The sequence below is a fragment of the Lycorma delicatula genome, chromosome 2 (assembly GCF_047948215.1).
Source record: "Lycorma delicatula isolate Av1 chromosome 2, ASM4794821v1, whole genome shotgun sequence".
Taxonomy (NCBI): Eukaryota; Metazoa; Arthropoda; class Insecta; order Hemiptera; family Fulgoridae; genus Lycorma; species Lycorma delicatula.
This window is the reverse complement of record NC_134456.1, coordinates 24,540,619-24,568,241: the sequence shown is the minus strand read 5'-3', so window position 1 is coordinate 24,568,241 and position 27,623 is coordinate 24,540,619. Positions and strand designations below refer to the sequence as shown.

General features: G+C 33.3%; 1 protein-coding gene across 6 annotated transcripts in view; it reads left to right on the top strand.

The window, feature by feature from the left end:
• LOC142320571 (cytochrome P450 6k1-like) overlaps positions 1-26,064 on the top strand; it is a 47,861-nt gene extending 21,797 nt beyond the window's left edge. For 4 of the 6 annotated variants that reach the window (XM_075358500.1, XM_075358503.1, XM_075358502.1 and 1 more), the window contains 5 exons: positions 4,405-4,598; positions 12,490-12,620; positions 14,413-14,619; positions 17,960-18,205; positions 25,821-26,064. In XM_075358500.1, coding sequence (XP_075214615.1) covers positions 4,405-4,598; positions 12,490-12,620; positions 14,413-14,619; positions 17,960-18,205; positions 25,821-25,996 — 954 coding nt within the window. In that variant the 3' untranslated portion in view covers positions 25,997-26,064. The remainder of the gene's footprint in view (positions 1-4,404; positions 4,599-12,489; positions 12,621-14,412; positions 14,620-17,959; positions 18,206-25,820) is intronic. The other 2 variants (XM_075358506.1, XM_075358505.1) reach the window with 2 other exon arrangements.
• Positions 26,065-27,623: the final 1,559 nt, after the last annotated feature.

The following is a 27,623-nucleotide window of genomic DNA, read 5'->3' as shown; positions in this document are numbered from 1 at the left end:
ACGTGCAGTTCTCCTCAGTTACGTGTCTCGGTTAATGTGAAGTGTATTTTAATAAAAATTGATTTGTGTTTGTTATGTATACTTTTTGTATAAGCGTTTAACTGCTGTTTTGTTGTTAATAAATAACAAAACTTCACTGATTACATGTATTATGTGTTGATAGTGAATCTTTTAATAATGTATTTAATTACGACGTCAAGGCTTTGATAGTATTTATAAAACTCTACGAATTTAATTAATAAGAATTGTAATTTTATGGTTTGAATTATTCAATTCATATGTTTTAATTTGTTGTAGTTATTAGGGTTCGTGATTTACAGTAATAATATTAAAATTAAAATTTGGTGCCGTTGATTTATCTGTAATTAAATAATTATTTTTTTAAATTTTATTTATTTTTTTTTTTTTTGGTAGCAAAATAGCTCTGATAACAATGTAAACATTCTTTTATTTTATTTATCTTTATGTGCGTGTATAATGACATGTAGGAAATCATTTCAATCGTGGTATATGTGGGTTCATTAATTTAATGAACAAACAGTATAGAATGCTGAACTGAGTATTAATTACCCTGCTTATTAGTTAGTATTAATCGTTAAAAAGAATTAAAGGAATATCACTTTTTAAGTGTACTAAATGAATGAAAATTTGGGTATGAATATTGTAATGAACAAAATTTTTATTAAAACGAAAAAAATTGAAGTAGATGAAAGAACACAAGATAATTTATATGACGATTACAAGAGTGCGTTGGAAAATTCTAATAATGGCGAAGGAAAACTCTTGGACGATCAACCTCATCAGAGTACAATGGAAGTCAATAAAACGAAAACTACACGTAAAAAATTTCATTCTGTGTCATCGAAACTGGTTACATTAACAGGGAGTGAAAAAGATGTTGTCGAATGCCAATTGATAAGAATTTAGTCGAATTAATTAATAAGTTGAAGCTTATTTGAAAAAAAAAAAATTTTTTTAAAAGGAAGACTCCTGTTCAAATCAGCTATAGGATAATAAAACTGGAAAATTATTTTAACGATATTTTTCAGAGGGTGTATGTACTTCATTTAGTTGGCTTACTGTGAGCGAAGCTAGTTGTAAAATTTACTTTTAGCCATGTATTTATTTTCTGTTAAAAGAACTATGCGGAATTACTATGGTTATCTGGTTCTAAAACGTTTAAGACTAAAGCTTTCAAACATTTCATGAGTTATATTGCCTTAAGACGATTTACGAATCAAGAATTTTCGGAGAAAGTATCAAAACTTTCTAAGACGAATGATATCGTTATAAATAGGGAATTGTATATGCGTCTATTAGATGGGTTGATTCTTAGTGTACGTCAGAATCCTGTGTCAGATTGTACGGAGTTATACGATTATACTGCACGATCCTGAATTAAAACGACTTCCGGCAGGACTGAAGGAGGATGGATAAAGAACTGATGCGCTTATAAAAGGATTTTTTAATTCTGTAAAACAACTGTTGAAAAACGTATACTAAATGAAATTCATCAAGCGTCATTCTTAAGTATTATTGTCGATGAATATTCTTGTAGACGTTATTCTGTTGTAGTTCGTTATGTTGATTCTAAAGGCATAGTATGTGAACGATTTCTTAGATTCTTTAATGTAAAAGAACAAATGCCGAAGAACTTTTCATGACTATAGATGTTGCACTTGGATCTTATATTTACCAATGCAAATTGAGAGCTTATTGTATTAGTGGTGGTTGCCTCGGTGTCGATCAGATAACAAAATTTCAGATGCACATGAAATCTATGATTCCAGAATTGTTATATGTAAATTGTTGTTATCATCAATTATGTGAAGCAGTTGTTGCAGGAGCTCAGACTAATATTTGGGAAACTCGCGCATTTTTCTCGTTCTCAAGATTTCCTGGGTTTATAATTAATTTATTGAAAAAGGTTTCCGATGAGAATATCAAAGGACATTTAAATGAAGACTATGATATTAAGAGCACCGTTAATTCTATTTTAAAAAAGCGTGACACCCTGATAATTTTTTTTGAAAAATTGAAAAATCTTGATTGTATTTCCATGAGTTGATTGTATTTTAATAAAAATCTTTTAAAAGAACATAATTTTATTTATCTTCTCATTATATATAAACAGACTTTTTTCTAGTTTCGTGATCTTGAATTATCGATGGAATTTATAGGGCAGATTAGCTACGCAATTCAGTTAATGATGTTAAAAATGTTAAAAATATGCTTGACAATACCGTAGCCTATTTAAAACCTGTGAAAAGTGATAACGGACTGTCAAACTTTTTCCAGTCAGTAGCTTGTTTTGCTTTACGATCGGATGATGATCTAGTTGGATTATAAAATACTTTGATCGACAACGCTCTATTTCATTTAAATTCAAGGTTTAATTCTTTTTCATCCTTAAACTTCCTTGAACTAATCGATGCTAGATCGAAGATTTACTAGTTATTCGATAACCTTTCCGCAGGAATCTTTTAAAACGATAGCTTATATACTTGGTAAATGTTTTGATATCCCGAGACTAAAGGTACAGCTGGAAGTTATTTATAATGATTCTGCGTTTAGATGGGATTCCCCGAAAGATATTAAAGATGTAATACGTAACAGTAATCTGAACGATGTCCTCCCAGAAATTGAAAATATTATTGAATCTCATTCAGACTTTACCTCCTATCACTGGTTTGATCGAAACGAATACGGTAAATTTATCTTGTGCAGCGCAGCAAAAAATGAATACTTAAATGCTGATTTACCTGCAGATGTAGATGTTATTTATATTCAAAAAGATTTCTTAACCCTGATAGAAAACTCCTTACACTGGTATGATGAAAATATTTGCTCAGTCTGAATTCAAACATTGTCTACAGATTGAATAATCATAACTTTTCAGGTAAGATTGTTTAGCATTTTGTAATTAATTAGCGGCTAATTTAATAAGCAAAATAGAATATTTTTAACTTCAATGTATGCTATTTATGGATGACGAATTAAAGTTGTTAATCGGTGTTTTTAAACACTTTCATACGCCCTTGGTTTTAGAACTAAGTAATTCCATTTAGAAAGTTTATTTTGATTAAGTTGTCCTTGCAAGAATACGTTTTACTTTAACAGCGATAAAATATCTGTTGAAATGGTCGAAACAATCTGAAGCCCAGTGTTTTTTCCAGCAAATGATAAAAATGTAATTCTTTTTAACGTGATTGTAACTTTGTAGGTTCACTTTAACGTGCTCACTTTGTACATTCAATTTAACGTGATTATTATTTTCAAGTGAAAATTTATAAAAATTGTTATTCAGAATATAAGAATTTTTTAGAATATTACTTTTGTTTTATTATTATTAATAATACATAAAGAATGTAATGTCCAGATTTTTCTGAGGAGCACCAAAATTTTCTCTGTTGGCGATCGCTGGTTTAATGGATAGGCAAATTGATTTTTTCACGCAGCGTCATTACATGCAAAATGCAACATTAATTGGTCTTTTTACCTCTGGTGACAAGTCATTTACACCTCCAAGAACAGTGACGAAAAATATTACTTTTGTGAAGTTTTCTCATCATGAATTCAATGATATGCATCGACTAATTGCATGACCTCGAAACTTGGAAGTTTAAAATAAATTAATATATTTACATTTACTAAAGAATAAAAAAATAACATCCTTCAATCGAATTCTGTGTATGCCTACGTTTAGAGATGGCGCCTACTTCTTTTACGTAATTTAAATGTTTTATAACTAAATAATTCCCTTGTAGTTAAAGCTAATAAATCTTTCATGTGGTATCCAATTCAAAAACATATCTGTAGTGGTTATAAAGAAGACGAATAGTTGCTGTTGCATTAATATATCGTCGAATTGGAATCTGATAAAAAGACAAGTGGGAGATTCATGAGTTGTAATTGCCAGAGCAAGTTTACTAGCATTGCTTAATATATATATATTTTTTTTAAATGGTTTATCCTCGCTATTATTTCGTTCGCTCCGGTTGTTACCTTTTTTAAAAGCCTTGCTTACTGTAAGTGCACTGATTTCTTCTTTTTTTATAGTAGTTCCTTCCTAGTTCCCTAAGAGAAAGTTCTTAAAGACAACTTGTAGAATACTTTTCGAATATGTAGTAACATATATGGCTCGTTGACGATCTGAAAAAATGTTATATTTGTTTGTCTTCCATCTTTAATTATTATTATTGTAATGGTTGTTCTAGCATGTCTAGTGGGTCACTCTGACAAAATCATCTCAAAATGTAATTGATCATAAAAATAATCTGTATTATATTATTGCAATTTATAAAATCTATTTGTATATTTTTCTGTTTATGAGTATAACTGAAATAGACTAATATTAATTGTTTCTTGCCTATTTAAACAATTTTTATTAAATTTTCTGTTTAGGTTCATGAATTGACAGCTAAATTCATGAGTGAAGTAGTAGCAAACTGGGGTTGGGGCATCCATGCAAATTCTTTTTCTGAAAACTCTGTAATTAGAAATATTTTTGATAAAATGGATTTTTCATCAGTTACTTCAAGTCTTTTATTTAATATTTGGGCTTTTTGGCCAAGAATAGGTAACATATTAAACAGAAGGTAAGTTGCAATTTTATTACTTGTTTGACTTTCTTATTGTAACAAATATCTTAAGTTAGAGGTATCTTAAGTAAATGTTTTTATAAAGTATGATTAATTTGCCATAAGTAAGCTATAACATGAGCTTGAGTTTTAGAGCTTATGAATAAAAAATAGCAATACACAGCTTATAAAAATTTTTCATATGTAAAATAATTTTTACAAAGTGAAGGCAGGAGAAAATTAATCTCATATCCTCAAAAATTGTTCGCAGCATCTCAATTTTTAACTACTATACTAAAGCAACTAAAATTACCAAACAAAACATACCAAACAACAACCGGGCACAATCGCCTAATGCGCCTACTCCGGCGGAAAAGCACTCAAATGAATCCCTACTACCCAGTCTACTATTCTACGCTAAATACCCTCTGCAGTCCTTTCGAGCTTGATAAATCTTAAAAATCTTTCAACAATGCGCCACTCATCTCTAACTTTCCAGTTAGCCTGTAAATCCAGACTCGAACCTATATCCTCAAACTCCCTGACTACCTCTGCACGCCTAAACTCATACTTTGAGCAGATGCACAGCACATGATAAGCATCATCTGACACTAACATTGAGGACACTGACCCGAATCACTCTAGCCAGATCGAGTCAGCCTGTCCCGAAATGCGCCGTGCCCCGAAAAAAACTAAGTCATATACCATTCGGGGAGATCCACGAGGCGATTATCAACGCCCTTACGTCTGGAAAGAGTGGTCTCTTTCCTTTTGGACAGGTGGTCCTGTCCTACCAATTATCAAAATATTCCTCCTCTATTTCTCGATTCTCTATTTCTCGAGTTCACCTGTTTTCTTCGCATTGTAAAGTAACTGGCGCTCCGACGCAAGGACGTAAATTGGTTAAACAGCCGCGATAACTAGAATTGCCTCACGTGAAATAATCCTATAACCTCCGTCACTGTAAGTAACAGGAGACGTTGAGCCCTCAACAGAATATTGCGGAAGCTTTTATGCCTCATTATTTTTGCCCAAGCAAGTGCTACGTAAAGCATAATTTCCTCGCATACACCTTTATACAAAATTTTTATTGTTTTAAGATTTAGACCCCAATCAGTTGAACCACCATACGAATGCCGAAGAAGATGTCACCCGCCTTCTTAGCAACACTCTGATCGTCTCCCTTGAATCTGAAATTCTCACCAAAGAGTACATTCAAATACCGATCCAATGAGACATAACGAGTAGGATGGCCGGTCATCGAAACAAGGGCATGCCATGTAGCGGCCAAACGGCTGTTCAGCAGCATCATAGTGGTCTTCTCAAGACTAAATACCTTTTTGCGTTAATTGCTCCAAACCTCTAGAACTCTACAAACTTGAGTGTCCGCAATTCGACCTCGTTCCGCTAGTCTACTTTGACAAGCAGAAACCCATCATCGGCGTAAGCATGACACGACATCCGCTGGGCAACGTCAACCGCATGAAAGAGTCAAACCCCGCAACCTAAAGCTAAGTGCCCAGCACACTGCCTTAGGGACACTCCTTGAAAAGTATCTTACTCACCTGAGTGCCACCATCACGAAGCACTAGATATAAGTTACAAAAGTAACTTTGTAGCAGCACTCCTATCTCATCAGCCGTACACGTCCGGCATTTTAATTGATTCAAGGCAGAGAACCACTACAAGTTGTTAAATTCCCTAAATATATCCAAAAATAATAGCCAGGACATACGAAGAGCCGGAGTTACTAACGAAGTCAATCCCTTTTAAAACTGCATCCTCTGTACCTTTTCCCGGTCGACAACCAGACATTTCGCAAGACCAGCCTTTCATTAATCCGCAAATACAGCACCTTCTCAAAAACCTTAGGGAGTACTGTCAGAAGCGTCAGAGGCCTGTCAACAAACTCATAGTAGGATCCTTGATCACCAGTTTAGAGTTTTATTTAAGTTTCAATTTAAAAAAAACTCTTAACCAGTTCTGCACAAGAAGATCGACTTTTCGTTACTTTACTTTGTTTCCTTTTGGAAGTATCAACTCCATTTCATTTTAAATTTTACAAAGAAAACGAATAAATAAGAAATATAAATAAGTAAACAATCAAGAAGCAAATTAAAATAAAATAGAATTATACACAAATGTAAATAATACAAAAATAATAATAATTTTAATGTACTGTAACAAGAAAATAAGTAATAAGTTAATAATTCCGACTCCCTCACTATTCACAGACAGAAACGCACTAATTTTCAGAGTACAACACACTACATTCGTTCGATTCAACCAGTAGATCATATACACGAGCATCTGGTTTCAAGTCAATCACCAATAGTGCAAAAGCACGTATGAAAAATACATCCCAACCCCGCAGGGAGAAGTCACACATCTTATGACGTTACTGGTCGCCAAACCACCCCCTCCATTCCAAGCGCTGAGGGGCTTTACCGGAGGTCGTCTTTAGACACTGTAACTGATTACATCTCACAGTCATCAACCAGGCCTCGGTCGGAATGCCACGGTAGACATTTGCATCAGTAAAATACAAATCAAATTTCACCTTCACATAGGCTCAAACAGACATCTTCACATCCAACCTAACATGATTCCCTCAAATTAACTGACCGAAACCGAGGAAGCGCGAACCCCGCGCCTAGTCCAGATTTGACAGCACCGTTCGTGATTGTGAATGCCTCAGAAAACGAACGAGTTTAAAGTTAAATCAGTGCTACACTCATACCAATCCAAATGATGTGTTACGCAACATATAGATACACCCAATTAAGTCAACAAATTTAGGTCACCTAACAAGGGGAACGCAACCACATTCTAATCCGCACAGGAGCCTGGGACAAACCCCGCACCACCATCCGGCCCCAGGCCCCATCATAGTGTTTCGCGTGGCATTGCCAATTCATGATCACGACCGCAACCGGCGAAGATAAGCCACGCCCCCCGTCGCACGGGTTAACACACCCCGGCGGCGCAGCCACCCCACCAGCGGAAGCCTCAAAGCGAATCACAAACAATACCAATATAATCGTGGCATGATGTCAATGCGCCTACCTCCAACCAATCCAATGCCTAAGCCGGAACCTTAGCCACCTGGGATCCTACCACGATCAAACATCTCGATTAAACTCCCTCTGCAGACCTCTCTCTCTCTCTCTCTTTTTCCCGTTTAGCGTCTGGTAACTACCGTTAAGATAATTCTTCAGAGGATGAGTGAGGATGATATGTATGAGTGTAAATGAATGTAGTCTTGTACATTCTCAGTTCGACCGTTCCTGAGATGTGTGGTAAATTGAAACCCAACCACCAAAGAACACCGGTATCCACAATCCAGTATTCAAATCCTTGTAAAAATATCTGGCTTTACTAAGACTTGAACGCTGGAACTCTCGACTTCCAAATCAGCTGATTTGAAAAGACGCATTCACCACTAGACCAACCCGGTGGGTTTCCCTCTACAGACCTACACACCGCAAGGGCGCAAAGAAAACCAGCCACTACAGACCACTTCTCGCGGATCATCCAGTTAATACGAAGATCCAGAAAGGAATGTATTCTCTCAAGTTCCCTAACTGCTCGTGAACGTTCAACCTCGTATCGGGGACAGACGTATAGGACATGGTCCACTGTATCATCGCTCCCTGGCATTGACTCAAATCCACCAAACGAAACCTAGCCAAACTCACCCGAAAGGCACCATGCTCGGAGAGAAACTATGTGATATGCCGATTGGGGGAGATCCATCCAATCGAACCTAAAACTATAGGAAATATATCATACGTGTAGCGACCTGTGGAGATTCGTCCCACCTGACCTGCCAAGACACAAGGCCCCGGTCTTTAATCTCCTACTTTCGTTCTGATGTCAATAGGTTATTTACCTTGGAAATGTAGAGTTCCTTACGCTCATTAGCCAAGATATCTATTGGTTTGACTCCGGCTATAACACAGACTGACTCCTGCGAGACTGTTCTTTAACCGTCTATAACAGCCAGCAAGAGGAGTCACTAGGCCCGCAACAAAATGTCCGCGCAATACCTAAAAGCCATGCGGTGAGCCCAGACAGGCGCAGCATACAGCATAATAGCTTTGCTGACACCTTTGTAAAGGATACGCACGGTAATTCAACCCCCAATCGGGATGAATAACTCTACGGATTCATAAAATGCATCAGCGGCCTTTTTTGCTACATACTGTAGATGTTCCTTGAACCGAAAATTCTCATCAAGGATAACACCCATGTATTTTTGAGTCGTAACATACCGAATGGAAAGACCAGCCATCCGGACCCGGATTCGTCGGGTAGCAGCCAACCGACCTTAAGCAACATCATTGTGGTGTTCTCTGGGCTGAAAATCATCTTATTTGGAGACTCCACAGCCGGAGTGTCTCACAAGAACGAGCAGCCCGGAACTGTACCTCGTTCCGCGAATCCCCTTCAATTAGTAGCAGCGCGTCGTCAGCATAAGCGACGACACAACAACCACATGGCAACCTTAAACCCAACATCGAATCGAATTCTATAATCCAAAGAAGAGAACTCAGAACACTCCCCTGAGGGCATCCTTTAGTTAAGGAAACGTTCGGATGGCTGAAATAACTTGAGCACTTCCAGTTCATTTCCTATACACTTACTCTTCTGCATCTGAAACAGGGCAGAGGGCCACCATAAGTTGTTAAATGCCACGGATATATCCAGGAAAATCCCTAATACATATTTACATGGACTAGAAGAATCACCCTTAGTATGATAGAATCATGAACATCTATCATCCTTAGTATGGCACCCTCAGTGTTCTAGCCCGGTCGGAAACCAAACTGGTTGTCCATTAGCAAATGATCAGTGGCCAATCTAATATTAATATGCAAATGTAGAACCTTCTCAAAAACCTTGCCAATCACGGGCAAGAGCGTTAGTGGACGGTAAGAAGAACTAACAGTAGGATCTTTGTCACCACCATTGAACAACAACACCAGTCTCCACGCTGGAAAGTTTCCGGCGAAGAGCAACCTATTATATATTCTAGTTAGAGGACCAAGAACTACTAGAAGCGCTCGGACGAGGAGCTTCACTGTGATACATTCATATCCGGAGGTCTGGTGCCATGCCATACTACAGATTACCTAGCGCACCTCCGCCTCAGTGATCTCAGAAGATTGTGAGTCTGTCTCGAAGATCGCGACTTCCCGGCTGACACGCCGGTGATATGAAACCTCACCCACCATAGTCATCCGGGAACAAATCATTCAGCAAAATGTTAAGAACACGGTTCTTATCGATTACCACACCCTCGGGGGTTGACAAGGCTGACAAGAGGACATCTTTCCTACGCTCCAAGGGTCCCTATTCCCTTGTTCCTGAACGAAGGAGCGCCAGGAATTACGCTTGGAGCACCTAATGCTATGAAAGTACCTAGCCCTCGCTCTGCGGTAATCTTCAGTTAGGGCCGATCGGGATCACTCTCTCGTTGCGCAGCCCTTCTGAGTCGGTTCACAGCCTGCTTCATTGCTGTCAGATTCCGAGACTACCAACAAGATATTTGGACATCCACGTACTCTTTTACTCGGCAGGACCCTAAATTGATAAATAGTCTGCCTGCAGACGTAACTTTTTGAAAGAGACCAGAACTTACCTCAGACTCCATGATATTTCTGGGTGTCACACCTACCTGTTTTAAAGACCAACCTGCAGTATCGCCTGATGGCTGCTTCATCCAAATCACTGTTCTGCTCCCTAATGAGGGACAAGACATCTTCGTCGGTCAGGTTACGGTCAATATCATAGACTATAATACGGGGCCTACGCGTTCTCTTCGGGTCTATTTTCACATTCAATCGCTTAACAGCCGTGGAATCTCTAATTGCCTGAGTGGTCTCTGTATCATCCGTTACCACAACTAATCACTTGCCGGTCCCTTTAATGTTCCTGATTTTAAAACCTTTCCGATCACACCTGGAGGTCGTTCATCAGCTGACTGCTGGACACAGTCAATCCCTCCGCCCTATTAACAAATGCAACCTCAGGTTTCTTAGAGGACTGGCTGGTTTCATGTCTCCCCCTGACCACCTCAGCATACCTGCGTGGTTGCATCGGGACCAGGGCTGGTTTCTGAGCTACAGTTATTTCTTTAGGCCTTAAGGCAAGATTTTCGAAACCCTCGATGTGAGCTGTGAAAGCCGCTCGGAAGAATTCGAGACAAGGCCATAATCTCCTTTTGGTAGCTGAACTTGTACACTTGGGGTTTTCTAAATAGGAAGACAAGTCACTCAGTTCCGCCAAAACATCACGGGCCAACGGAACAGAGCTGTCAGGCCTGTCCCCGGCTTGCAAAAACAAAGGTTGTTAACGTGCAGGGTTTATTCCAAAAGCGGTTTGAAACAGAACCACCAGACCACCAAAGCATTCTAAGATAGTATCGGTAGTTTAAAGACACTGGTTGTTTGTGCAAAGGTAAAAGCAGCAGACGCCCAAGTTGTTTCGGATGAAACAGTGGAGAGAGTTTCGTTTTGGTTTCGTTTCGTAACCCGAAGAAGTCGATTCAACGCAGTAGTAAACTCTATATTCCGCAGCCAACTGTCTGGAATATTTTGCGAACTTTATTAGGATTGAAACCGTACCGTATAAAGTTATTACGAACGTTACAACCAAATGACCTCAACAAACGGAAAAATTTTTTACAAATTTTGTAATGACATGCAGGAAGCTATACAGGATGACGATTTGCTAACCGTCTGGCGTTTAGTGACGAGGCGTCATTTCACTTGAATGGGAAGATGAATCGCCATAGATATGGCGATTCTATGATCAAGATATGGGGTACTGAACTACCTAATTCTGTAGAACGTGAACGTAATTGCCCAAAACGTATTGTTTTCGGCGCAATTTCCAAAACAAAGGTGTACGGACCGCTTTTCTTCTCGCAGAATACCGTGACGGGTACTTCATACCTCGATATGATGCAGTTGTGGTTGTCTCCTCGATTGAAAGCTACTCCAATAACTTTGTATTCTAACATAATGGGGCTCCGCCTCACTGGTATGCTTAAGTATGAGACTTGTGAAGGAAGAACTCCTGCGCCGCTGGATCGGGCGATGTGCACATGATGAATTAGCGCTCTTAACATGGCCTCCTAGATCTCCTGATCTCACAGTTTATGATTTTTCCATTGGGGGTATGTTAAAGACTGTGTTTACATGCCACTGCACTCAATAACTTTGACTGAGCTACAGGAACACATTACAGCTGCATTTATAACCATCAATAGGGATATGTTAATGCAGTGTGGGCTGAAATGGACTACCACATAGATGTATGTTGAGTCATCGTAAATCAGCAGATTTCGAAGTTGAGAAATCTAATGTTCAAATTCTAGTTAAGGCAGTTACTTTTATACAGATTTGAATACTAGATCATGGATACCAATGGTCTTTGGGTTTGGGTTTCAATTAATCACATATCTCAGAAACGGTCAACCTGAGACTGTATAAGCTACACTTCATTTATATTCATACACATCACCTTCATTTATCCTCTGAAGTAATACCTTACAGTGGTTCCAGAGGCTAAACAGGGAATGAAAGAAAAGATGTGTGTCGAGTGACAAATAGAGGCCATATCAAACGTTTATCAATCAAGGTATGACTGAAACTTGGACAGTTTCTGTTTATTTTCATCTATTATTTAAAATTTTGTGTACTACTTTTTTAAAATCCAATGAATCATTTGTAATCATTCCAAAAACCATTCTGAAATTTCATTGAAAACATAGAGTAAAATAATAATTAATCATATCAGACCAACAATTCTTGAGTTTTAAGCAAAAATCGGCATGTATATACATAAATTAACACAAATATTCTGATATATAAAAATTCATGAGCTATTTATTGTTTAACAGGTTTTTCTCAAAAGATTTAAACAATTGCTTGGAACATATAACTGAACAAGCCATGAAAAATCCTGACAAAAATTCATTTCTTCACACAATACTAAGTAAAAGTGAAAAGTACAAAGACGGTGCTGGGAAAGGTAATTAATGTAATAATAACAGCACAATTTAAACTAATTTATATACCCACTGATAGTATATCATGTAGAATTGAATATTATTATTCCCAAAGAAGTATAAAGCTGAACATTACAACAAAAAGCTCTTTCAAAATATATTTAATGTTACATTTGTGAGAAGTTACATTACGTCACCAGTAATATAAGTCTCTTTTAACAGTTATTAGAATCACCATATTGTTGACAAAAAAAAAATTGAAAAATTATTTTAATATTAACTAAACCTTCATCTCTTAACTTTTAATCTCGTATCTAAACTTTATTTTTCAATTTATTTTTTGGTTATTTATGCTATCAATGAAAAAATAAAATTATTTTAATTACATTGTAATTGTAAATATTTTACGATGCAACTTTATTACTTTTAATGCATTCATTTAAATAATTAACAAGGGTATCTGTAGAGACATCTTTCAAATAGAAAATTTTCCAGCTGTCATGTTTCCTTCCTCCGAAGCTTATTACTCTATTTTAAAATTATAGCACTTCACACCGGGCTGTTATCTCAATTATAGTTTTTGCAATGTTCTTATTCATTCTCAGGTATCATTTCTGAAACAGTGCTGTAAAATGAACCTCAAAGAGTAAAGCACAATACTAATACAAAAACTCAAGCCCTTTTAAAATACGAATTGTACTAAATAAGTTTAAAAATTAAGCTATTATTTTTTTTATTCCTTAACCAGTTTTTTTACCTTGATCCAACAGCATCACAAACAGTTGTAATGACATCAGGTTACTATGCATGGGTATCATATACAAAAACATGTATGGTACACAGATGTGTTCTCTTCTAACTACATTTTTATTTGTACTCTAAATTCTTATGTTATTTATTATTTCTAACAAAATCTTTGGAGTCAGTAGCTGAAGTTCTCAGGTTATACTGGGCACAACATTGCCTAATATACTATAATTCAACTACCTTTAAACACATGATAAAATTATTATTTTCTTTATGTGGAGGTTATTATGTAAGGAAAGAAAAAATATAATATATGCTAACAAAAATTTGAATATTTCAAATACCTTTTTGTCTACCTTTTCTAGCTGTACCAAAATCATTACAAGTAATAGAATACAGTCCTGAGTACTCTGATTCTGTAAATGTGCCAAAAAACATTTTCTTGATACATTTACTATATCCCCAATAATTGTCTCATCTTTCTTACTACATAAGTCTTTCTACATATTTCAGTTCCAGTTGGGTTCCTCACCATCTAGTAATACCTGAATTATGTATGTCAATACGTAATATGCTAATAGATAATATCATAATATTCATACATTATGATATTCATTATGTGCATTACTCATTATCCATTACTACACCAATCATTCATTATGTATTACATATTCATAATATGTAATACATAATATTATGAATAGTAGCTGGTGTAGTAACTAAGGAAGTTTGCATTAGCTGACTTTTATAGACTCTTAATTATGTATTTTTTGTTAAATCTTGGCTATAGGCAGCTTGGGAAGATGAATGGTTGATATTTTTTTATAAAAAGCTGCAAAGTGTTAAGGTCAATACACTGCTAAGGAAGTTAGTAGTGCAAGACAGTTGCTGAAAGAAATTCTCAATTTTGTTTGCATATTTACAAAGAAAACTTTACATCATCTATTTTGCTCCAGAATGCCCTTCAGATAACTCCTATATAACAATGCATCAGATTCTCCTTGACTGTTGAACTTATACATTTAAATTTCAATTCTGTGTGAACAGTAAAATTCATTTCATTTTCAGATTTCTCAGTAAATGAGATCACAGGATATATGGCGACTTATTATATTGATGGATATGAAACAACAATTTTGCTATTAGACTTAGTTTTGTATCAGTTGGCACTATTTTCAGATGTGCAGCAAAAACTAAGGGATGAAATAATGAGTTCAACAGAAACAACAGTTGATATAGCTAACAAGATGGAATACATGGAAATGGTTATATCAGGTGAATTTTCTTGAGCTAAACTTTACAGCCTGTTAAAAATACATTTCCACAAAACCATACACAATGCTCATTCATTTCATAGAATTCATAAAGTAAAAATTAAAGTAATTTTACATTTAATCTATTAATACTTACATATCACCAATCTTATTTTTATTCATTAGTCTGATATTTTACAACACAATACTCCTAATTAAAATGTATACAAAATTAAAAATAATATTTTATTTGACTATATTTACGTCAGTTTAGATATCATTTCCTTTTAGCAAATAGTTTTAATCTTTATGTTGATTAATTAATCAAGTGACCTACAAATAATCATACTGTCTACAAATATGGAACATCTTTTTGACCAAGTGACCCAGAGATGTGTACTTTTGTATTAAACAAAAAAATTTTATGCAAAATAAAAGTTTAAAAGATGTATATATGTATATATATATATATATATCCAATCATTCATTCAATCATTTAATTTTAAATAAATTTTCAATTTAAAATAAAATATATGGTTGTGTAAATGAAAATGTTGACAAATATTTCATTGCAGCTAACAGTTAAGAAAATAAACTTTTTCAAATCAGACATTTAATTAAAAACAAAATCACACTTGTAATAATTGTTATATTATGTAATAAATTCCACCTTACACATAAATAGTAAGAATACTCTTATCTTTATACTTTATTCCTGTCTTTCTTGAAAAATTCGTTTTTGAGTTTTATTATAACTTCAGTTCCTTTCCTTTATTCAAATATTATAACTATTAGCAATATTCGATTAATTATTAACAAAGAATTTTAACTATATTAAAAGATTATTATGATAACATAATTGACATAATCATGTACAGGTATATCAAAAAGATTCATTCGATTTCAAAAGTCTCTAACTCTGCAAAAGTTACTGCTAATGAATGAATCATATAGCACATTAAAGAGGGGATTCACTTGATTGTGGCAAGCATCACCCTTGTTGACTTAGTCCCTTCAGTTGAATCAAACTGGTGTCCTCACAACACAAATCATTTTATGTTTATGATCCGTATTTTTTTAAGGAAATCAGTGTTAAGGGAATTTCTATCTGGAAATTTTGCAGAACTGGCCTTTCCTGCAATTACTAGTAGATTCTGATGAGTTCATTTTCCAGCAGGATGGAGCACCAACTCACTGGCATCTGTAAATTAGAGCATTTCTCAACAATGAGCTTCCACAATGATGGATCAACTACAAGGGACCCTCAGCAACTGTAGACGAAACCCTCCCCATAACAACCTAACAGCAACAACAATGGCTGCAGTAACACCAGACATGATCACTCGAGTATGGGACAAGTTTAATTACCATCTAGATGATGCTGCACATTTTGAGTGGACCAAATTGAGAATTTATGAGATTGTACATAAAAGAAAATATCAAACATGTATTTTATAATTCACTTACTTGAGTACTTGCCTATCAATTTGACACCCCCTCTTTTCTCTTATATTAGTTTTCATCTTTTGAGTTCAACGTTTATGAAAAATTACAAAATCCTTCATGAAATGAAATTGTATTTGGTGAATTACTGTTTGGGAAGTACAATGTCAAATCATACAAGCAAAAACCAGTATAAGAATACTGGTTTTTGCTTGTACGATTCCCATAAGAATGGGAAGTGGTTAGAAGGATTGTTAGCTTTGTTTGTCACAACTGTATGTTTTATTTACTACTGGTGTGGAGAGGTTTTGGAAGTCAGTTGAATATCTGCAAGGATAATGATGTTGACTGAAATACATATGTATTTGTGTGCAATATTTTCACACGCCACTAGAAAATTAGGTGATGCAATAATTGGTGGTCTTGGATACATTGTCGAAATCAACAAAAGTCTATTCACTAGCAAAAAATCAAACACAGGCAAAGAACTGCCTCAACAGTAGATTTTCAAAGGAATTTGTGGAGAAAACTGAATTTTTAGAGTTGAAGTTGCTAACTGTCGACTAACAACTTACTTAAAAGTTGTCAGAGCTTAAAACATTGTTCTACAATTTACTCCCACTGCTGAAAGGCAAACAAACACAATGAACTAGAGGCAGCAGGCTTCATTGTTTTACGCATGCGAAGTTACCACAGTTATAATTTTGTAGATTCCAACAGCAGAGCACAAATACAACAAATAGAACGTTTTTGGGGGCTCATTAAATGGTTGAATAAAAAATATCGCAGCACAACATGGCACCATACTGAATCATTTCTAGCTGAGTTCATGGTTCCCGCTAAACATTCCAAGGATTTATATTCAAAAGCATTATAAAGTACATTACAAATTTTCATCTCCAGCACCCAGTAACATAGTAAGAAAATTTATACACACTTATTCCTGCATAATATGATTTTTTTTTTGTAAAAATTCAATGAGTTTATAGTAATAACATAGCTCTTCAATACTGCGGGTTTACTTAACAGTCTTGATGCTTTAGACCACATCTCATTATCTTCACTGCTGGTTACACTGTCAAATAAATTTAATTATTATTGTTAATAAATACCAAAACCACTGACCATATTTATTTTTCAGATCAAAAAATATCCAGTTTTACATAATTGATAATATTAAAACATTAAATTATTTTACTAAAAAAGAGATAGTGGTTCAATTTAGATAATAGACACATACCTTCACCAGAAAATTATATGTTCATTATTTAAAAAATAAAGCCTTTTGAAATCATATACATTTTTTCATACATAAATAAATTAGATATTTTAATAATTTGATATTCTAAAGAAAAAGAAAAAATTTGATGTATTGATAAAGGATAAAGGAATAAAAGTGTAATAAAAACACCAAAATTGCAGTCTTCTTGAAAAACAGAATATTAAAGGATAAAAGGTATTTCAATTATTTCACAATTTCAATGTGTGAATAATTTCAATTTCAAGGTATTTTACAATTATTTCTTAAGGCGAAGTCCATCAAATATAATTTACTAATATATATTTTTTTTAGATACAAGGCAAAATAATTTTAAAAATATTGTTATATTTTTTATTTTAACATATAATTAAAAACAAGTGCATTATTTTAGACAAATTCAGTCAAAAGCAAAAAGTTAATTTAAAGACAGTCTAAAAGACTCAACTTTGAATTTGATATTAAATTTAAAGTTTAAATTTTTATATTTAAATTCATTTAACAAATGCACAGTGTTGGGCTTATTTAAGATCTGCAAAAGGAAATGAAATTAGAATATATCTCTTATTGATTACATGTCTTTTAAACAGTTTACTTACACAAATATATTACTAATTTTTGTCAAATATTAATAATAACTAATAAATAAATATGATTACAGAAGTAGGCAGATATATTTCAGCTGTAGCTTATCTGGGAAGAATTTGTACTGAGAAAACAACTCTAGGATCAATAGACATTGAACAAGGAACTTCAATTTTAATTCCAGCATATGCAATTCATCATGATCCTGAGTACTACCCAGACCCATACAATTTTAATCCAGAAAACTTTTCTGAAGAAAATAAAAAGAAAAGGCATAAATTTACATATATGCCATTCGGTCAAGGACCTCGAATTTGCTTAGGTAAGATAATAGATACATCAACTTCTCTTATTTATTCTCTCTAGTAGCTACATGCTGATATCCAATTACAGCTACTCCCCATAATTTTTTTTTATATAAGAAATGACTTTCATAGCAGGTGGAAAATGTCTAGTCTAACCAAGATTAGAACACAGAACCATCAAGTGAAAGGTAGGATGCTAACATTATACTTGGAAGTTGACATTTAAGTGGCCTCAATCAGTCATAGGTTTTATACTTTTTCTTATTTATATATATGAATTTAGAAATAGTTTTAATGATTAATGATGTATGCATTAACATGCATACAGGTAAAACCATGTACTAGGTAAAAGTTTTCATTTGTATACTAAAAATTGATTCATTATCCTCAACCCATGAATATCAATATAGAAAAGTAGATATTAAATAATATAAAAACATAAATGTTTCAAAATAAATGTAATGAGAAAAAACATAATTTAAATCTAAACATATAGTATACAATCAAATTAAAATGTTACAATTTTTTTTTTTTTATTAACATGATTTTTGTTTTTGTTTTAATGTCATTCTTGTGCTCATTAAATGTGATTTACACTCTGTTAGCTGTTTCCAAAATCTGTGATGAACAAAAGATGGTGTCTGTAAAAAAATTGAGTTGATTACACCAAGTTTTATGTTCACCAAGGTAAGAGTAAAGTAGAAAATAAAGATTTTTTATTAATTTTGAACCAACTCATTTGACAGTTCAAGCACTGAAGTACACATCTGATAAATTATTCATAATTTATGTATTCTTTCTTTGTGTATTACATTTTTTTATGTTTGCTTTAATTTTCACCAGTGCTGATCATTGAAATTGTTAAATTGTTACATTGTCTTATATTTTTATAAAAACCTCTCAAATTAAATTTGCCAATAGGTTTAGATTCATTGTTGTGCTCTATAATTTATTTATTACCATTTAGTCTTTGTATCTATATTTTATAAATTAGGTTATAAACTAACTTAAATTTTAAGATAGTCTATTACTTTAGTTTTTATACGTTTATTTCTTCCCTTGCTGAACTTAAGTAGTGTACTTAACATAATGTTTCATAAGGAGTACATTAATTAGTTACCTTACACTCTCTGTCCCAGTCTTACTTGTCGCTAAGTGCATGTAAAGTACTGAGAAACAAGAGGCAACACTCAGAATTGCTTTCTCTTAAAGTGATGATATTCACTACATAAACAGGCTAGGACTAGACTGTGAACAGAAAGAAGGTGTTACCTGGACTTCGATGGACTAGTATGCTGATACGCAGTTATATACTTGATTGAGTGAAGGACTCATTTCACTCCTAACTTTGCATTGCAAGCCTGCATGAGACAAATGTCATTCTTTAGAATGACCATGCCATTTCAGGAGTAACTTGTAACTCAGGTCACCTTTAACCTATGGTTATGGCATTTAACAAACTTTTAGAAAATGTTTTGGCTATGATATTAGCCACAAGATTTTATTGCATGATTATACTGGACTTTTAATACCCTTAAAGATGTAAAGAAGAATAAAATAAAGAATTATTTTAGTTTAATTGCTTTTAAAAAAATCAGATCCCTAAAATATTAAAATTCTTCCTGAATAAACAATGTTCTGTTCAGATTCACCCCTTGACTCTAAAGAACAAGAAATTGGAAAGAAATTCATTCTCCTGCTGAGAAACGTAGCAAGGCTTAGACTAGGAAATGCCATTATCGCCTCTAGCCTACCTCTAGGTTCCCATTATCAATTAGGATTCTAGAATCTTCTCTTTTCTGTCACCTTATCTGCTCCCTTGTTTTCCCAATGTTGTGATGTTCTGGAATCCTTATACAACATTATCGCATTAATGTCATTACTTTAAGTAATAAAACAGACATTCATCAGAAAATCGACTCAGATTTTGTACACAGATTAATAGTACTTGATCTATGTGCTTCCTGAATTTAGTTCACTGCAACCAGTATTTCACTTCTAGACTTCATTAAAACTCCTTAAAATTTTCTAACATATACCCACTGTCAAGATTGCTCTGTTTATTAAAGCCCATTTAAAAACTAACTTGCTAACTCCTGAGCTTTAGGCATTTCGAATCAGTAGTATAACTAGACCATTTGTTATCATTTGTTATTTAAAGTTATAATCCCTGGAATGATATCTTATGCCACCTTCTCTCCTCATTCTGTCTGATACTAGATATTTAGGTAAACAAAATTATACTAGCTACCCTAAAAATATTTTCTCCAAATCATTTTTATTATAATACTATCATTTCCTGTTGTGGCTTCACTTGCAAAATAAATAATCAGAATTTGAACATGAATCCAAAAATTAATTCCTTGATACCAAGCTAATTTTATTTTCTGAATTACAAAAAATGACTAATTATTCAGAAATGCAAATTATTTTTAAAAGAAATGATCACAAGTAGTATGAAATCTCCATGAGTTGAGAAAAGATAGAAAGACAGCCTGGTCAAAGCTCATTTCACTTGCCTTTTCCGTCTAGCCAGATGAATGTTCCTTTGTGTTCATTAAACTCATGCTTATGAAAATAATAATGATGAATAAAAATTAAAGCCTGTTCAATTTATAAAATCTACCAAAGTATTGTAATTTCTTCAGAGTAATAATTTGGTCAGTAAAGGACCTGAAACTTGATTACAGATGAGTGATCAGAAGAATGCTGGTTTCAAAATAATCAGCCTCCATCTAATAAATAGTATGAGAGGTTACCTCTAAAGTAAAGACCATTTCACTGTAAAAAAATTTATTCTGAAAACTTTATAAATATATTTTTATTTCTCTTGAACTACATACCTTATATTACTTCTCTATACAATCGCCACATGAATTATGACATTTATCGTAGCGATACACCAGCTTCAATATACCCTTGTCGTATTTTTCTGCCGCCAGTCAATTTAGCCACTGATTAAAAACATTTTAAGATCATCGTCCCCCGCGAATTGCTTACCACCCGAAAATTCTTTCAATTTCCCAAGCAAATGGTACTCAGAAGGAGCTAAGTCTGGACTATATGGTAGGTGATCATAAATTTCCCATCCAAATGTTCTCAGTAAATCACGGTCAGACCATAACATGTCGACGTGAATTATCGTACAGCAAGACGACGCCGTCGGTCAGCCGCCCTCGTTGCTGATTTTGAATGGTCCGCCGTAACTTGCGTAGTTTCGCAGTAGGTTTCTGCATTTATAGTCGTTCCAGGTGGCATGAAATCAATCAGCAGTATGCCAAACCAGTTTGCTCCCAAATGGCTGTACCTTGATATTTATTGGTCTGGTTGATGATTGAGGATGACGCCATTCACTTGACTGCCGTTTTCTCTCTGACGTGTAATACAAAATCCATGTTTTATCGCCGGTAACAACTGAATTAAGGAACTAATCACCTTTTTCTGTATAGCGAATCAAAAATTCCAAAGCAGATCCCATTATATTATATATATATTTTAGATATTTTTGTGACGTTCCGTTAAGACGTGCGGCACCCAACGTTCACAAACCTTTCTGAAGCCTAAATGATCATGAAAAATGCGACCGATAACAGTTATTGAAACATAGGAAAAAGAAGGACACCAACTATCAAATTAACTGATTTGCGAAAGCACAATCTCCGCACCTTCCCTAACATTAGGTTACCATAATCATTTCTCATATATTTTTTTTAAATTATTTAATTTTTTTTTTTTTTTAGTCTAGTAACCAGAAGCAGATACAGCCAGTTGCGTCACACATACAGTAGTAATAGTGGCAGTGGCTGTGTTGTTTGAGCCGTTGTGCTATCACACTCCTTAAAAAATCAAAATTCAAAAAACCTGAAAATGGTTTTTAGTTATTTACCTGAAGAGTATGTACAAGCCCATATTGAATGAATATCTTGTTTAGATGATTGCAAATGTGGAAAATTTGCTATCATTGTTGAAAATTTTTCACCTTTTTTCCATTCTTTCAAGGTTAATTTTAAAAAAATGTAGAAATTGATTTTTAGATATTCACCTGAAGATTACACTCACCAAAAATCAAGTTGATTTCTTAATTTGTTACCAGAAATTCAAAAAAATGTAAAATTCAGTTTCTCCATTTTAATCCTTTAATCTCATAATTTAAAAAAAATCCTTTCTTTGTGTGCACTTACACTGTAAGAAGAACATGTACAAATTTTCATCAATTTATAAACTTAATACTTACGAGTGTTGATTATGAATCAATCAGGACATGTTTTTCTATAGGTTCAGATAATTGAACTTAGTCATGATAAATTATTGTTACTGTTAAAATATAGTTCCACTTCATTCTGAAAATAAATTAAAAATTCTACTTCAAAAATAACACTTTTCATTAGTTTCTAATTATCAAATAAATAATTTAATAGAATAGTGTATTTTATTTCTACAGTCATCACTGAGGTATAGCTAAAAAATTTTCAGCCTGATTTTTTTTTACAGATGTCACCTTCATGATCAGTGATGATCATCATCTGTTACATGTTTCATCTACCATGAATTCCTTGCATATCCTTATTCCTTTTTTTATAACGTTGTTCACTTTTTATATTGATAATCTTATTAATTTTGTCTATATTTTCAGTTACATTTTTTTTTTTTACACGATCATTCACTTCATCCTACATCATCACTACTGCATTCCAGATGACATGAAGGAATTTTATGAAAAATGAATTCATATTTTCTCATTAGCAAATTTTTTTATATCATCAGTGTGTTTTAGTACCAAAATACAATGGCTGAACAGATAGATTTCTCTGTCAGTAACCTAATCATATTGTTTTTATCTTTATGCTATGTTGATACTTTATTTTTTTCAATATGATAGGTAATATTTTAAATACTTTATAGAACTTGATGAGAGTAAAGAATTAACTGCATTTGAACAGGGCCTAGTAACAAACAGGCTTGAATGCCTACTCCCCCCACTGTAATGACATGACAGTAATAGTAATCTTTCAGCTGACAACCAATTAGTTATATAAGAAGTTACCTGTGTTATTTATATTTCTGTTCTTATCATTGTTTGATTAGTCTATTTCTCCATTTTCATGACTAGATAACTTCAAAAAAATATTTCTCAATTTTTATCATATTTTAATAATTTCAGTGGTACGGTTTAACAAGATGCTTCAATGCAATCACACAAGTTAATACTTTAAAGAGATGTTGTTACAATTGTAGGTAAATTTTAAAAGCTGCAAGAGATTTTAAATGTTCATCATTATGAGAAACACAAACTTACAGTTTGTAGAGAAATTGTTGTAACAATGAAAACATTAGTCATTTTTGAAGAAAGTTTTACAGAAAAAATAATTACAGAGAATTCAATTGTAAAGACTAATGGCATGGTTTTAAATTGTAAAGAGATAGACCAAAATCAGGACATAATGCTCCAATGTATTTCAGAACCAGCAATCATGTCTGTCCCAATCTTTACCAAAAAAAAGGGGAAAAACACTTTGAGAAACAAAAAAAAAATTAGACTGTAAAAAAAATGGATAGCAATTGAATTAAAAATAAAACAAAAATTGTTAAAGTAAAATTGTAAAAGGGAACTTAACACGTATGTCTTGGAATACAATGATTTAATTAATGATAGTCAAATTTTTTAAAAGTGAACAAAACTTCAGGAAAAGCACCTTTCATATCCCTTTCTACTTTTCTATTTATAACAAACAAGTAAATAAATGTAGTGAACTAAAACTGTAGTAAACTGCTGGGATGATAAATGAGAGCCCTTTTCAATTCAACATTAATGTTAATACAAAATATGGGCTTGTACATTCTTCTTCACATTTCTGTAAGTGTTGAGGCTATGTGATGTAGTAACATTGTAAATTCTTCCTCACTATCAGTATCTAATAGCTTTAAGATGACCTATCTACCTGCTGGCAGAACATGACTCAGTAAACAGAAATGTGCCCATCTCAAATAAAAGAAAGAAATGCTTGAGAACAACGGGTTATAAATGTGTTATTAAGAAAGAAAACAGTTACAAAACAATAAATAACTATTTATTAAATGCACATACATAAATAATGCTGAATCACTTCAATATACAATACTGCTATTTAATGCTTATATAATTTAACTCTAACAAATATCTTAATAAATTAATCAAGTTAAATTCCCTTTGAAGCCTTTAATATTCTAGACTACTTCAAATTGAATTTTTAAAACTACATATGAAATAAAATTGTAAAATAAATTATTATAAGCAAACGAGAAATACTGACCCCACTTCTATGATGTTACTGTTTAAGTAATCAGTTCAATGTAACTCTCATAAGGATTTTGTTTCTTAATATACACACTTCAAGCCTAATCTTTCATTTAAAAAAACAAACAATTACTGAAAACATAATGGAATTAAAAGTAAATAGTAAAAATTATCATAAAAGTATTACGACATAATATCAACTATAATATATGTAAAATCTAAAAGGTGTATATGTAAAATCTAAAAGGCAGATCCTCCATAAAGCTGCCTCTATTTGCCTATAATAAAAAACAACCTAATGCTATTGTCCAAAAACTTACCGTCACTGAAGTTAAGAAGCTGATAAGTTGGACAAGCTGTTCCTGTTAGTCCTGATTTTAACATCACATAAAACTGAAATAATGCTATAGTTAAAGCATTCAAACTGTGTCCTACCTTTAGAAAAAGTTAAGAAACAAAAAATAGTATACAAGAGATTACTTCCTAACCATCCTAAATTAACAAAAACTTATATAATTCGATATTCAGTTTTTTTATGTATATTGCAAAACTTCACAGCAAAAACTTTTAACCTTAATGTCCACTCAGGTACTACAGGTCCCTTCCACTCCTTTATTAACAAAAATTGAAGTGTGTTTAAGTCAAACGTTTTTTAAAACCATGTAATTTTCAAGGACACATAAAGATCTCACTGATGTACAGAAGAGTCCTTGTTGTCCCTAATTAAAGTGACTGTTACTCCTAAACCTCTAAATTAATTAACATTCTAATTTTTTTCCATCTTCCAATTAATGAAAATTTGAATATTTTGATTTTTTTAATTATTCTAATCGAGAACATCTATTTTTGCATGAACGTAAAATTATCTCAGTGGTTTCAGCATAGTCTGGTCCCTCCTTATCTTCACATCATTTAGGATACTTCAATTATGATAATCTGCTGGATCTTACTAGCAGCATAAAATGTTATGTATTTTATGTATATATTCCTCTAAAACTGATACAAAAAGCTCATTTTTACCTCAATTTGTACTGTTTTTATCAGTTACCATTCTTTTCACCACATAACAGTACCAACATTAATTAAGCTTACATTGGAAACCATGATTGAAAATATTCTATCTTTTAACATGAAATATTTGTTGAAGAGAAATATTTAATAGGGCAGAAATATTTTTTGCCCCGTTCAACTGTTTTCTAATTTTCTCTTTCACGTAATAAAAGATAATATAAAAAAATTTTACACGAATAATGTTTACTGTTTGTATTAGAAATAGATGGAAGTATATGACCACCATTCAGGTGAAACCAATTGTACCTGAGAATAATGAAAAATATTTTATATTTTTTTTATTACAGGTATGAGACATTCACTGACAACAATAAAACTTCTGTTGTGCTACTTGCTTAAAGAATATGAAATATTACCAGCAAAAGATAAAATAGCAGAGCCACTGAAACCAAAGAATGAAGTGTTACTGGTATTCTATCCAACAACTACACCAGTTGTTCGTTTTAAGAAGCTGAATGATTAGATAATTATATTTTCTTCACATTATGTTAATAAAATATGATAATTATGACAATAAAATGTACTTGTTCATTTTGTTTTTTTTTTTAAAGAACCTTAGAATTATAGTGTTTACAAAACATAATTTTTTTTTTTTAAATACGCAAAAGCTTCATATTCAGCCTCATTCATTTGTATACATTATTGAAAATTTTCCGCCGAAGTAAGACAAAAACATTGTTCTGTGGAGTAAACCTAACAAATATAATTTTTAAAGCCCAAATCTCTAGCTCAGTGCATATAATTTTATTAGCAACATTTTTTTTATTAACACATGTACAATCACAATTTATAATAACTGGATTAGTACTAGTTTTAGTTTACAGTGGTGGTCATTATATGATTTATATGATTAGTACTTAAGTATTAATATTATATTTTTTGCACTTAATGTGAAACTCCTTACTACATTTCAAGTTTCCTATTCCACATTGTTTCTGAAATATGGCAATTGTACCATCACAGTAGTCAATAAATTAATAACTAACTTTCTTCAGGTCTCCAAGAACAGATTTTTATTTTAAGGGACATTTGTTAATTAAAAAATAACAACATTTACAAAAAAAATATTTTGCAAAATCACACCCCCACCTCAAAAAAATTATCTAAACGACTGCTATGCTGTGACATCACAGGTGAGCAATAGAATTAAATAAATGAATAATATTTAAAGTTTAAAAACGTAACTCGGTTTGGCTGAATCTCGAACTCGATACCTGGTGTGTTAAACCCAGCAGCTACACCAGCTGCCAACCGAACAAGCGTAATTTGTTCTATGTAAGTTGCAGTAACGACTCGTAAAATTAGTAGACGGGCTGCTCCAAAAAATGTTTTTCTTGGCTTTTTCAAGGCCATGGCTAAAGTTTTCTGTAAAATAAAAGAACCGAAAAAAAAATTAATCAAATAGAATAGCCGGAAGCAGGATAATAATCTATTTCTACACTTTATTACATTCAAGACTATAGCACACGGTTTTTAAGCTCAATACACGCGGAGTAAAAAACCTACCTTCCACCAGCACGCCAGGGTCGGCATTGCGGGAGCGACAGTGCTCTCTCTCCCTCTCAGACTCGCGTGCCTTCCTGTGTACGCATTCGCACAACAGCCAAACACCACGCCGCTGGAACTGTGAAGCGCACAGTTCCATACAAAGATTTTTGTACCTTTTTTTATAAACTGGGGGATGGCTACTGACATTAAGCTTGAATATGTATTGTACAAGTATAAAGAAATAATTAAAGAAAAAAAGGACTCATTATATTAAATTTTACCGATAATATCAAGTGGAAGTAGGGGGTGCTGCAGTTCCACAGTGCCTTTACGCGAGCCGCCACTGATAAGTTGTGAAATTACATTAGTTACTGCCGACCGTCGCCGCTAGTATTGCCACACCCGCGCGAATAAAATAAATGCGCTTTAGTTAGAATCACTGAATTAAATAAACTAAAAAATATTATATTTAAATAAAATAATAAATATTTTGTTGTGTGTGTATGTATGTGTAAGTCGTGCATCAGAAACAACCCACACTTCCCGGAACGCGGCTATATCCGCATGACGGTAAAGTCCTACAATGTTGTCAGTTTTTTATT